Source organism: Biomphalaria glabrata, chromosome 8 (genome assembly GCF_947242115.1).
Source record: "Biomphalaria glabrata chromosome 8, xgBioGlab47.1, whole genome shotgun sequence".
Taxonomy (NCBI): Eukaryota; Metazoa; Mollusca; class Gastropoda; family Planorbidae; genus Biomphalaria; species Biomphalaria glabrata.
This window is the reverse complement of record NC_074718.1, coordinates 16,746,434-16,761,278: the sequence shown is the minus strand read 5'-3', so window position 1 is coordinate 16,761,278 and position 14,845 is coordinate 16,746,434. Positions and strand designations below refer to the sequence as shown.

The 14,845-nt window shown below is 35.1% G+C and overlaps 2 protein-coding genes across 4 annotated transcripts in view; one reads left to right on the top strand and one right to left on the bottom strand.

The window, feature by feature from the left end:
* LOC106076018 (uncharacterized) overlaps positions 1-14,096 on the top strand; it is a 225,276-nt gene extending 211,180 nt beyond the window's left edge. Inside the window, exon 5 of one of the 2 annotated variants that reach the window (XM_056039086.1) lies at positions 13,204-14,096. In XM_056039086.1, the coding sequence (XP_055895061.1) occupies positions 13,204-13,230 (27 nt within the window). In that variant the 3' untranslated portion in view covers positions 13,231-14,096. Of the gene's footprint in view, positions 1-6,930; positions 7,943-13,203 lie in introns of those variants that run through there. The other variant, XM_056039087.1, reaches the window with a different exon arrangement.
* LOC106074386 (uncharacterized) lies at positions 4,043-12,143 on the bottom strand. Of its 2 annotated transcripts, XM_056039071.1 has the most exons (5): positions 11,856-12,143; positions 11,662-11,745; positions 6,911-6,962; positions 6,024-6,476; positions 4,043-5,850 (listed from the first exon to the last, which is right to left on the bottom strand). In XM_056039071.1, the coding sequence occupies exons 2-5, from the start codon at positions 11,731-11,733 to the stop codon at positions 4,895-4,897; spliced, it is 1,533 nt and encodes a 510-aa protein (XP_055895046.1). In that variant the 5' UTR covers positions 11,734-11,745; positions 11,856-12,143; the 3' UTR covers positions 4,043-4,894. The 2 variants fall into 2 exon arrangements, with proteins under 2 accessions (XP_055895046.1, XP_055895047.1); XM_056039072.1 differs by having other exon boundaries at positions 6,024-6,161; positions 11,662-12,142.
* Positions 14,097-14,845: the final 749 nt, after the last annotated feature.

Below are 14,845 nucleotides of genomic sequence, written 5' to 3'. Positions count from 1 at the left end.
TGAATCGATCCTCTATATGCCATAAGGAACATTGTGAGAGTTGCTGAGATGCTGCATGAAATCCATAATAATTCCAGTGGGTCACATTTAGGTGTCAACAAGACCTTTGAAAAAGTTCAACAACCTTTGCTGCCTCATTCGTTCTATCATGTCCATAGCTTCTTGGTGTTTTGCTAGCGGCAGGCGACGTGGTTGCTGTCGGATGGGCCTAGTGTTTTCTGTGTCTATTCGATGCTGGATCAGGTTTGTTCGCCCAAAGTCCATTTCATCAGATGGCAATATGTCAGAGAACTCTCTTAGGAATCGTTCTGCTTTGGTGTACTGTTCTTTTGACAAGATCGTTTTGACTTCTGCCAGAAGTTTAGTAACCTGGGGTTCACTGGGCTTTAGTATTCCGTCGGGATTTTCACTGCTGCAGTTTCGTATCATCTCTTTCGCATGGCAACCAGCGATGAGGCTTCCTTCCCGTAAACGTTTCTCCACTGTGCCGAGGTTCATTATTCTTACGGGTACCTTTTGGTCTTTCCCAATCGTGACTAGTGTCTTTCCTACTGCTATTCCGTTGTAGTTGGTGTCCAAGTTTTCTTCCAGCGCGGTTCTTGTCGTGGGATAGTCGTCCTCAATTTTTCCCCAAATGATCATTTCCGACTTAGCAGGCAAGGTTGTATTTTCTACCAACGTAACCCTTCTGACTCGGACATCTTCTTCATTCTCGTCGCCAAGCAAGGGTACTTCGAGGTCCCCACATTGTAAAGTGCCTCCGCCGATATTCAAGGAAAAGCCATATTTCAGCATGAAGTCGAGCCCTATTATGCAGTCATCTGTGACGTCAGCAATCAGGAATTCGTGTTTGAATTACTGATTTCCGATCTCAACTGTAATGTCGATCAGGCCTTTTATGGGCATCAGTTCTCCACTGGCTGTTTTCAACGAGTAGGCCCTAACTGGCGTTTTCTTGCTATTGTCCACGTTATCCGTCCGGAGGACTGATCGTGAGGCACCAGTATCAAGGAGGAAGTGATAGTTTTGACATCCAATTTTCCCGATGACCTTTAGACTCTTACTTTGCCCCAGCACGGCGACCGGGATGATGGTTGCAGGGGCTCTTATTCTCTGTGTCGCCGCGTTCCGCCCCTTGAAGCCGGCGAGTGCTAGTTTCCCTGGTAGCCCCGGGAACTTGGTCGTGCATACCTTTCTGATCTGTGATGGGTTCCGGTTTGTGGAAATCTTCTAGTGCAGCTTCTTTGTATATGAACGAGTTCACCACAGTTCCAGCATCGTACAGGAACCCTAGGTTGATTTTCTGGTACTTGGTTTGTTCGTCGGTCATCTAGTGCCTCAGTCACCCTTCTCACAAGTTGTGCAAATTCTTCCTCTTTGACTTCTTACATTCGGCCTTTATTTCATTAATGAGTCTTTTACCCAAGACATGTGTAATTTATGTTAGGACTAGCTTATTTCAAGTACCCGGCATTTCCGATACACAGTTTCACATATACACAAAATGGTAGATTTTTAAAATTTTAATTAATTTTTTAAAGATAATTTTAAAGTTGTTACTATAATCAATTGTGATTATTTGTTTGTAATGAATCTCACTGTCTATTTTGTGTCCAGAGCTTTGGATTAATTGTAATATCTATACACAGTAATCCAAAGCTCTGGATCCGTTAGAGCTTGTTCCCAGACCAGGAAGGTAGGACACTTGCTTCCTGGACTGGTGTTTGTGTAGTTAATATTTTCTGAGATTGTTTCTGTCATTATGCATTTTTTTTTATATTAAAGATATACAATTTTTCTGGATAGCTGGAGTTTCTTAGTGGAGTTTATTAGTATTAATAAATTGTTCGTAAGTAACCTCTTGAGCCAAGTGAGAAAAGAACCTGACACCTATGATAATCTGATCACAACTTTAAAATTGATGAACAACTTAATTCTATGTATAATACTGCTGACTATGCAATGTTTTGAAATTTTCTAAGCCGTATTTAAAATTTATTTCTCTTTTTTACTTTGAAAAGTATAAAGGTCAAACTAGTTTGTGTGTCTAGTGTGACAGGTGGGGTAAATGTGATGTGTGTTTGGCGCGTTTTATGTCTAGGGGATGATTATTTTTAAAGCTATCACACACCAACCTATCAGCATATGAATCGGGAGCAGACACGCAACGAGACAAGCAATGAAAGATACAAAAGTTAAAAATGAAGAATATTTATTTACATAAATATACATATAAGAATAAAAAGGGGGAGGGTTTGCACCTATCTCTAAATAATACTAGATTTAATCATCACTCTTGCACTTAATAAGAGAGTATGTCACTTTGTCCTCTGACTTAGCTGGTTGTCCTGTTGATGTCGCAGCTGGCTGTGTTCCTGGCTTGAGGTTCTGCAGCTGGAGGTGGCGCTCAAGCGGATAGAGGGACGCCGGAGATATAGTTCTTGTGGAGTCTCAATCCCAAGTTCTAGTATCTGTAGTGGGCACAGTAGAGCGGGTGGCCGGCTACCGTGGGCACAAGTGTACTGCGGGCAGAGCTGATCTGCCGTGGGCAGCGTAGTTGACAGGATTTGTCCAGTGAGTTGCGGAGGGTTTGGCGTAGCTATGACGTCTCACACAGATCTGGGTCTATAGGGGCGTCGCACCTAACAAGTTGACAGGTGGGCTGTCGAATAGGCGGGCAAGGCCGATAGCGCCAAGTAGAGTTGAGTAGTGTCGAGTAGACACTGAACAGCAAATGGCAAATAGTTGAGTAGTGTCGAGTAGACACTAAGCGGCAAATAGGCAGTAGGTGATTCTCGATAGCAAATAAATAGGCAGACACCTGAGGGAGGCTGCGGATAAATAAAGACAAGTTAGGACATGTCTCTCATGCATCTTATCGATGCCCTCGACTGAGGTGCATTCGTCAGATTGGTAAAATTGCTTTACAGCATAAAGGGGAGATGATGACAAATGGGATTTGGAAAATAGATGGCAGATAGTAGCAATACAAAAATGTACATAAAAGGGAAAGTAATAATATGAAAATGTACATAGAAGGGGAAATAATTATCTCAAATAAACAACACAGGTGGATAGAGAAAGAGAGGGGGGGGTGAATTGGGCGGTGGTCAGCGACCAAGACGGTTTGTTTACATATTACCGTGGGTCGAGAACAATGGAGCGCGCTTGAATGGAGAGGGTGTCCGTTCAAGCGGCGCAACTCTAGTCAGAGTAGAATGACTACAGTGGAGATAATTCATTACAGGGGAGATAATTCATATCTCTTTTCTAGACGCAGTATTAGTGCGCTAGCAAAATTATCACGGTTGTCAGCCGAGATAAAGAAAATAAAATAAGATGTACAAATATATATATGGTTGCATCAACAATCAGTTGAGCAACGTATCATTAATAGATTAATGCAATTCATAAATACATACATAGGACATGTCTATGATCTCTACTGACGCCAGTGAAAAATACACAATGCACTAATTAAATATAAATGAACTAAGCAAAATACACATGATAATATCCAATGGAAATAGCACAAAGTAACTAAAATGGAACTTGTGATTAAGTTCGGCTTACCACCAGATATTCCTCTAGGAGAAAGAATGTATGAAGTAGTCCAGACTCTATAGCTCAACGACAAGGAGAAATAAGAGGGTCTGATTTGATTTGGATCTACTTTATATAGGCCTGGAAAATGCGAGCGGAAACAGGAAATGTCCTAGGCTAAGGATTATCTTACACGTGGGTGAATTAGACTTGAGATGGGAGTCGCACATGGGTACGTCGAGAGGCACTTTGACTCGAGTAATCTCCTAGATCAAAGAGAGAGAAAAGGGGGGGGGGAGGAGTGACTTGCATTCCACACAAGGTGGTGTCCACTGCGGCTGTCAGACATCCTGCCGATAAGATCAAAGAGTCTATGTGTATCTTTGCCCCGGTCAAGGGAAGATAAATTGAAAGACGTGGCCTAGCTATCTCCAATGTGGTCAACTAAGTCTGGTCTGGAGCGGAAAAGGTGGTGCGGGTGGAGAATTTAGGGGTAGGATGGGGAAATAATTAAAATAAAATAAATAAATAAGGAAAAATAATAATTAATGCTGTGATAAATTTGAGTGACTCTGACAGCGAGTTTTTGACTTGTCACATCTAGTAATTCTTTTCTCAGCGATTTTACCCTCGACCTTCCACCCTCCAACCTTTAGATTCTATAAAGTTCTGATTGATATAGGTATTATCAAAAATTTTGAAAATATCTTTTCAAACAAGATTACAAAGACAGTTCGTGTGGAAACACAAACTCAAAATCGGCCATCGAAGTGGTCCTCCCAGGCTGGTAAAAAGACAGGCTTCAATATTTTCTGACAGAACATCAGAATAAAATTCTATTAAAGACTAATAATAGAGAAGAATGGAAAAGGAATGTTGACAGATATTGTGTGGTGCCTTAGCGGTCCAGCAGAAAGATATAACCAATAGCATTGTTTCGAAAAATGTGATTGAGAAGCAAATAAGAACAATTTTTTAAAACGGCTGAAATGAAATAATCGTACTTATTTGTCCTTTTTTGTTACAATGTTTTAAGCATTTATCGATAAAATTGTATCCATTTAACCGTGGCCTCAAAAGTTGGTTTGTTGTGGATCCAACTAAAATTTGGAAAACTTCTAATACGTAACAAAATTTTACTTTCGTACTCTATTCATGGTGTTGTAGTACCATTAACTAAAAAAATTACTAAAATATTATAAAATGTAACTCTAAATTATTTGTATAGTAAATTTTAAATACATTTAAATTTTTATTAACACAATATTTTTGATTAAAGTTAATCATATAAAAATAATCAACATCTAGACCTTTTTTTTATTTGTAAAAAGGAAAAGTTTTATTATAAAACTTACAAAGAAAATAAGTCGCTAGTAAAAATCTGCCCACTGTAATTTAATCCAGAGTGTGTTCCACTGTGAACAAGATCACCCCAAGACCACCCTTCGCTATACCCCACACACTGGACATGTGCTCCACTACTTCCTGGACATGTACAAGTGTTATATGTAAACTTAGTTCTAGAATTCGTTTCTAGTTTGTCTTTCCATTGGCCAATGCTAATCTGTTTGCAACATCCATGTGGATGTGAAACTATAAAGTTTAATCTGTGTGTATCTCTAGTACTAAAGTATTTGTACCTAACCTGTTCCCAGACTTTGTCAAAAGTTTTCCATATTTTCATCAGTTTATCTCCTAAACCTTTATCGCAAGTCACGCATTTCAGCATACACCAATCATCCTCAATACTTGCATTATTAACTATTATATTTTTTACACTAACAACTGGACTATCTTCTCTATCGTAAAAAAATCTTACAGTCGCGTGGCTTGCTTCAGTGTCATCATAAACCACGTGCGTGGCGGTAAATACATCAAACTCCCACCACACATTGCTGGGTGAGTCTGTATCTTGACATTCTCTACAACGACAATTTTTGTAATCTGTACTTCCGATTCCTACATCTTCTTTCACACCATCTTGAAACCTGTTGACAATCCACACTCTTCCACTTCCTGTTCTCAAGTTTCTTGTGTTCATGTTATAAAAGGGATAAAGTTGATTTGTATGAGGCCAAAACTTTGGTCTCTGTGGACTTATCATTTTAACATCTACTCTAACTGTTAAGTCAGCAATTACTTTAATTAGTTCATACAAATCATTGTCTTGATAACCTTCAGGTAGATGTTTCAAGCTAAATTTATCAACAGGTATAAACTGTTTATGACCTGGATTCTTCTTACATCCGATAAGATATTTGTGTAGATCAGCTTCTCCACCTCCTGATTCCTGAGTTTCATGATCACCTATAGAAAAAGTAATAAAAATATGGATGTCAAACTCTTGTAACTAAAACATGTTTTTTTTTTAATTTTAATGTCTATTTAGATATAGATCTCTACATCTAGAACTGTAAGATAAAGTCATTCTTATCAGTTGTTTTTAAGTCTAATTAAGAATATACATACACAATATTTACCATTTACTTCAACATTATCTTCAACATTATCATTACATTGATTGTTGGCAATAGTTTCATCTAACTGGACATTACATTGGGTGTCAGTAATTCGTTCCTCTGACTTGGAAGTACATTCGGCATTTGCGATAACTTTATCTGTATGGACAATACGTCGACCATTGCTAACACTTTCATCTGAATACACATTACATCGGCAATCGTTAATATTTTCCGCTGACTGGACAGTACATTGGGCATTGGTGATACTTTTAACTGAATTGACAATACACTGGTCATTGGCAAATTTTTTCTCTGACTGATCATTACATTTGCCAGTGGCGATACTTTCATAAAGCTGGACATTATATCGGTTATCAGCTAAATTTTCCTTTGACTGAACATTGCGTTGATTATTGGAAATATCGTCAACTAAATTGATGTTCCACTTGTTGTTAATGAAATAAGGTAATTCTGAAAAAAAGGCATTTATTTATTTATTTTATTCAACTCTACTTGTTTCATCAAAATAAAACATTGTTAATTAACTAAAATAATATTCTAAAATAACAAAATACATTTTTACCTAAATATTTAATATACATATAGAAATTAAACTTTGGCTGAAATATTGATTATATTGAAATATACAACAAATTTATTATCACCGTTATATATTGAAGCACTATATATACTTCAGGGAGAATTTCTAGACTATGTAAAACATTGTATTACATAATTTAATACTATTTTTAAAGCAAGTTTTCATGTTGTCTTGAAACAAAAAATTAACTTGTACATATATTTTATTATTTTGGTCAAAATTCTACAATAAAAAGTAGACTGATAAATATTGATACTTTTAATGTCTCACTTAACATTATGATTGTTGTAAATAAAAAAAATACCGTCAATATTATTCCCACAGCTATCAGCATAATGATTAAATTCAGTGCTGTCCTGAAAACCAAAGAAAACAGAAAACACTTAAAGAAATTCTCTCAATTGTGTTGTGCATTCATAGGAGACAATGGCAACGTGCATTTTTCTAGCATCATCAGGAAACAAGGACAGATATAGAGCTTAAGAAGCCGCTTGTGGCCTTTAATGTCCTGTTAACATTTATATATAACGTGGTGCAGATTTTCTGCCAGTACATTCTGAAGCTTTTGCGCTTAAAGTGTTCATTTTTTGTGTGTATCTATCTGTCTGGTCAAAGTGTGTATACGTTATTTCTCCCACACTAATTGTCAGATCAAATTGAAACATTGCAGACAAATTCTAAATTAGTCAATTAATTATAAGTAATTGGATTTGTTGCTGCACATACAAATTATATATGTGTCAGACGGTGACTCAGACGCGAATAGCTTAATTTTTCAGTAAAAGAAATGATAAAAGTCATGTCCCTATAGAAGAAGTTACGATGGTTATATAATATAAAACCACAGACCTATTTATACTATAATAAATATAGATATTTTCTCTCTATTTACAATGTATTTAGGTAGGTGCTGTTTTACCATTACACACCAAGTATCATAGTTTAGAAAAACCCAGTTTTTTTTTTGTGTAACACTATTTGCTAACAACGTATAGAGCTAAATTACAACTCTTTATTAGTATAATTAAATCTATATATTAAAATTAAAGGGAGCCCGCCATGTTTGGCCTCATTGGAAAGCTTGTCCTTTTTTCCCTAAGGTCAGACTATAAAAAGACATCCAATGAAAAAAATAATTATTTAATTTTGAACATTCTTCCTTCCTATATAAATGCGTAAGTTGACTATAAAAAGAACTGCTAAGACCTACATATCTTCTGTTTACAAACACGAATAATACGATTGGTTCAAAATGATTACATGACGTTTTTTTTTCTTATACCATTGGTTGTCAATAGACGCTTTACCATAGCTGAAATGAACACATTAGTTTTGTAGATTTAAGATTAGATTCTATAACTTTGCTTAACTCAGATCAAATATTTTTTTAAAAGGAATCATGTGAATTTCGTAGATCTAGATATTAACATTGGTTCAAACAAGGAAATTACGCTGGCAATAGATCCGAAAGAGTCTAGATCTAGATCTGCTTGACTTGATCTAGATCTAGATCTATTCTAACACTTTGACAGAATGACAATCTAACTAATCTAAGCATTGGAAGTTCAAGATGAATGCAACAATCTAGAAGTAGACATATTATAGAGTAGACTTATTCTAGAGGATCTATATCTAGAACTTAACAATGTGGATTTAGACTATACTAAGACTATACTGCCAGTCTGGGTATAAAAACTAGACCAATAAGACTCTTACTCTAGACATTCTACTTCTAGAATGACTAGATCTAGTCTAGAACTAATGTAAATCTAGTTCTTAGTTGAGATTTATATATCTTAGACTCTAATTAAGTTATTATAACTATTCTATATCTAATGTAGATATAGTCATTATAGATTTACTAGGATTGAATAACTTTAGATCTTACTTAGATCAAAATCAACAGTATATAAATATATACGATTATACTACTATATTATCTATAGTATATACTGTAGTTCTGGAGTCTATAGTCAATCTAGATCTAGAGAACCTAATCTAGTTATAATAAATCAATCTATAAAGATATCTATTAAGTTGTTGCACATAAAGATAAATGACATAAATTTAAAAAAAAACATTTGCTGTAGATGTAAATAATGATAGAGGCAAAAAACTAACATAATTTTGTTCTTTTTTTTTAAAGCTTCACATTTCTATTGACTTCATCAGTCAATTGTTAATTTATTGTTCTACTGATATAAATGTGCAGCACTTTCCATAAGGATTCTTATTGAATTTATAAGAGGAATGTTTCGCAGAAATATTTAGATGGCCACGTCAACGACAACTTGTCATTTATTGAAACACACCAGATTTCGCAAACATATTCGACTGAACTATATGACTTACAGATTCAAATCTTCTTTGCAGTCTTAAGAAAGATTAAAAAACAAAAAAAAATGAAATAAAAGTTGAAATAGCTGAAGCAAAGTACAAATTCATTGTGTCGAAAAGGTTGTCTTTCAGCTCAGCTAAGCTCAGCTTTCGATATAAGTTCTTGGTCTTTTTTATTTAGCAGTACTTTGGGTAACTTTGAAAACATCAGAACAATACTTTGTAAGGCTTGAAAATAATGAAGATAAAATAAATCTCTCAAGCTCTTAGTAGTGTTTCTGTTTAGTGTTTATGGATCATCAGTGCAAGACATTAATTATGAAAACATAATAGTTCATTGTTATTAACTTTACTATAAGGCTGGACAATTTTTTTTTATTCTATAAGATACCTTATTAATTGTTTTTATATAATATCTAATAATATTGCGTTTAATTTCAATACATATTTATTATACGTTTAAAAGAAAAAGAAAAAAAGTAATTCCATTAATAACATTAAAAATTTACGTTTTATGTACCTCATTGACAAAGTTTTTACTTTATAACTTTTTTAGTTTTCATTGAACATAAATGAAATTTTCACATATTATAACCCTAATATGTCTTAAAAATAATAGTTATAGTTTTTAAAATGTATTACTATATTTTTTTAAATATTTAGAATTTTCTTAGTTTTTTGACGTTTTCTAAAAATCGCGTTTCTTCATACTATTTTTGCTAAAAACGTTTTTAATTATTGCTCTATTCAAATGATTTTTTCTACACTTATTTAGTTTATATATTGCAATAGAAGTATCAGATCACGTTTTTGATAATTGGGGTAATGTTAAAAAATTTTGCCTTTTTCTTGTTAAAAAACACTTGTCTGTATAGACAGGGCAGGAAAAAAATTATTAAAAAAAATATTCACAAATTTTAAAATGTAATCTGATAATTCAATAGCAATTATATTTGCCTACATTCCTGCAAATTTTTAAAAGAAAATGCACAAGTAGATAGCTTTTATATAAGAGTATGTTTACAAAACAAAATGGCCACCGTTGCCATAGCAACATTATTTTCAATTTTTTTTTTCTAGATTTTTGATAGGGTACTCATACATAACATTCCTGTATAATATCATTAGATTTGATGCATAAATAAATAAAATGGTCTCTAAGTGTTACCCCTACCCTTAAATTCTGTATGAATGTATTGGTAAAATAGTAGATCTAGAGTAGATCTTAATAAATTAAGTGGAATAGATCTATTGTTCTAGAACTTTAGAATCTACGTATTTTTTTGGCACATCGTACAGCACAGCAGACAAATTTACAAAAGCCGTCAAGTCGCAATATGTTCTGCGTATATGTATACAGTTCACGCCATTCACGGTTTTGCGTATAGGCCTAATGTAGGCGTAGTCATATCACCACATGAGCGCGTGTGATTCGTAAAACATTAAAATACATAGTAAACACTGCACTCATCACTAATCTTCGGAATCACTGACATTGTCATTAAGTAGACTATATCTAGATCTACATTTCAGATCGAATCTAGTTAAGAAATCTAGATTCTATCTTGAGACTAGATTGTCACTTGTCTAGATCTAGCTCTACCTGACTAAAGTCTATTAATTAGGATAGGCCTACATCTACAATCTAGATTAAATTATCTACTCTGTATCTAGATCTAAAATAATTCTATAGCTAGTCTAGATCAGGCTCAATAGATCTACTGTCTATACAGTTTTGTATATACTTCTACTTATAGATCTACTTTTCAAAGTCCAATATAATAATAATAAGGTTTGTCATCGAGTCCGAAGATTCATAAGGATCTCGAATGCAATATTTCCCACCGAAACGTAGCTCCAGCTGTAATTTACATATTTCCCCACAACCAACCATTGTCCGCCTATTAAAATTAAGATTTTCTTTTTGTCGTTTGCATCTGTTCTCGGCAGCGGATTTCCTTTTGGTCTTAGGTGTGCATTCCGCGGCCTTTGTGAGTGACCTCCAGCTGTCTGTCTCGCTCACCAAAAAAGACTGCTTTTGACATACGTTCGTCCCAATACGGTGTACGTGCCCTGCCCAGCGTAACTGTCGGACTATAAGAAGTCCCTCTATACTGTCCATACCGGCGTTCGCGTGGACATCGCTGTTTGTAGTGCTGTCTGGTCACCGTATGTTTCTGATGGAGCGCAAGCATCTTTGGTGAAAGCGTTCAAATAGTGTTAGGTGTTTTCTGTTTAATACCCATGTCTCAAATCCTTATAGAAGGTTTGAGAGAACCACTGCTTGGTAACAACATCTTTTTTTTTGTAGGCAGCCGCAGCGATCTATTCCGCCAACTCACATATCGAGGCGTCCAAAAACACTATTGGCCATGGCCAGACGGTTATGAACTTCCTTGAAAGCGAGGTGTCATTCGATACTATGCTTCCTAGATATGTTTTCCGAATAGTCAAAATCGATATTTCCTGTTTTCAAATCCAATTTGATTTCATCCATATTACGTAGGTAAAGGCGACCGTCCAAGTTTCAAGTTAGAACTTCACAAAATTGGTTTATTGATGTTTACTTTTTCAATTACAACACACGTTTTCGTTAGAATAAGACTCAACTAAATTAAATTATTATTATAAGTATATTATAATTATTAGTAAATTTTGGTTAAAAAAAAATACTAAAAATAAAAAAAAAAATTTAAAACTGAAACAAAGTAAACTTACGTTTCCTGTCTTCAATTTCTTTAAATTTCCATGCACATTTGTATCAAGAGGCTTTCTTTTGTGTGCAGACATTGTGACATAGTTCTAAATGAATGTATTTTTTTTTTAATATCTTGAAATTTTTGTAGACATATGAAATATATGTTTTCTAATAATGTATACTTATATTAAAAGTAACAAATATTTCTTTTTACTAGTTCTTGACTTCTTATAATACAAAACGTCTAACATTTATTAAGTCACCAAGCACCGAACCGGAATAAAATATTTTATGGCCTGGTATTTCCAAATTCAGAATAGGGTGATACCAAAATAAAAGCACGTTTTAAAAATTCCCCATGTGCAAGTTACCAAAAAATATTCCCACAATGACAAATAAGAAAGTGTAAGGTAAACTTAACGATTCTCTCTTCGTATGTGTGCGTGTGCTAGTTTATGGTTGCACCCATGTTGGGTGACCTTTTTACTATATTGTCTTACACACCCACTTGCACAAACTTTTCTAAGAATGGGACCTAAGATCTTTAAATTGCTATTTATGTATTAAAATACTGTTACGAATCTCACTATCCAGGCTCTCTGCAAACTGCTCCAGACACCACCAACTTAAAGAACTTGACAACTCAGGGCTCCAAAGTAACGTAACACTTTAATAGTTAAATAAATAACAGCCAATAATGTACAATTGGCAACACGTACACTGTACAAATATCTCTCCGATAACACAGTTCCGCCGTATCAACTCTTGCACTGGCCTCTCCGTCTCGTTCCGGGCTTGCACTGGGTTCAACACACTAGGCTCGTTGTGTCGGACTCGATCACAGACCAAGATCAAGACGCCAGTCATCTCAACTGTACTTGACAGTACTTCGCACTGAACCGTCGTAATGCTCCATACAGAACCACACCGTTAAACTGTGCTGTAGTGAACCTTCTGTCGTGAACCCCTTTTCTAAACCGTCTTGACTGCGACACCTCCGCTCTTACATAGGGTCCCTACTGGCCTTCTTGAACCGGACAGAACGCCGCTCGACGTTTCTAGTGGTCAAATGACTACAACTCTCGTGACGTTCCTGAGCTCTGTTCACGACGGCGATGCTTCCCGAACCGTCCTGTTGACTTTCGACTCGGCTGACCGTCGTAACTCGTAACGGTTGACCGCTCGTCTAGCGCTGGCCTGGGGCGATTTGCGTCGGCTGACTACACACACATTACTACCCCCATTTGTGCCACCACCAGGTTTATAACAATACGTTAACATAACAATGTTATTTCTAATTCGGCCACAAAATAAGGTTTACCTTTTCGACCATCTGTATCTTGAGAAATGTATGAATTAGTTTTCAGCATAAATATCAGAAGATATTAAGGAAATTCTGTCAACAACAGAAGTTTTACCTTTCTAAACTTACAATAGATGTAAGGAAGATGTCAATATTAAAAATGTGATTTCATTGTTTGGCTGGCCAACTTTGTTAGCATTATTATAATTATACCATTATTACATTGTAAATATCAATAACTATCAACTTTCTTTTTCAGGAAACGTTGTTTAATGGCTTTCATTGATACATGATTATGTGGGGATGACAGCGACGATCTGATTGCTATTGAAGGTGACCGGTCAATTCATCCCCGGTCACTTCATTCCTGGTCACTTCATCCCCGGTCACTTCATCCCCGTCACCTCATTCCCTGGTCATTTAATCCCCTGGTCACTTCATCCCCCGGTCATTTCATCCCCAATTTAATATTTTCCTTTTTTCATTGTTTAATTGTGCTGTTAAGGCTTTGATTTAAAGCCCTCATTTTATCTAATATATAAATATGACTATGTAGAATGCTTTTTGATATTTTTTGACATGTTACTAATGCGTTTAAAGTGTTTCCTCTTCCACTTTGCATTTTTGATGAGAAATTTTATAATATATTGTAAATCTTGATGTGCACTTAGTTATAGCGCTTCTATTAGATGTGGGAGATATAATATTATAATATTATCCTGCGCATGATGTAATAATCAAAGGCCAAAGTTTGGTGGAAGTAGTGAAAATCATTTGAGAAATAGAAGTGCATTTAGAATAATTATGACCATGCCGCTGATAACTTATCATCAAAGGCCAAGTAGTAAAAATCTTTTGACAGATAGAAATGCGATTAGAATAATTATGACTGTGCCGCTGATAACTTATCATCAAAGGCCAAGGTGTGGTGGAAGTATGACCATTTTTCACTTTATTTTATTTTTCAATCGCTCTTTCTTGAAATTGGGTGCGTAATTTTTAGACTTGAAATAAGGTTGTTTTTTTTTCTAATAAAGGCTGACTTCACACAATCAGGATAACACATTTTTACATTACCTCTATATTTATACATGTTAAATTTTTATAGTATATGTATATTTTGTCATTTAAATAAAAAATAAGTATTGCTCATTTCATGATTTTTGCAATTACTATTTGTTAGATAAAATAATCAGATGATGAAAATAACAGGGGATGAAATGACCAGGGGGTGAAATGGTCGCTTGATGAAATGACCGGGTAATGAAATGACCGGGGGATAAAATGACCAGGGGATGAAATGATCGGGGAGAACGTGACCGGGGATGAAGTGAAAAGGGATGAAATGACAGGGAACCGCTATTTTTCTTGCGTTAGATCTGACAGAATGTCTAAAAAAAAAGAACTGCAAGTGGGATGTACATGTATATCTAACAACTGTTCAGTTAAAAAAAGATAGTGCTGTGATTGATTTAGAACTTCTGGCGTTCTCATTGAGACTTTTTATTCGCCACTAGATTTTGATATTATCTACAATGTCTTGGTTTATGTTCTGCCTACAGCCAAGACGGAATTAGCATCAGAATCTATCTTAGGCGTAGTGCATGAGTTACAGATCGGACGCACCAGTAGTTATAAATGTTGAATAATTTTAATATATGCACCTTAATGTTTTACTTACCTACTTTCTATTAACACATCTCAGGCCCTACAAGAGAAAATAACTCATATTTTGTTTACATCAAAGAGGTATTGACATCTCACGAGAAGACACCAGTAGGATAATCTGACCACAAAACAGTAAATAAACTCTCTAACTACCGTATTAAAATTTATTTTCCCCAAAAAATTACTTAAATGACATTAAGACAATTTCATGTAACATGGGCATTTTTTGAAAA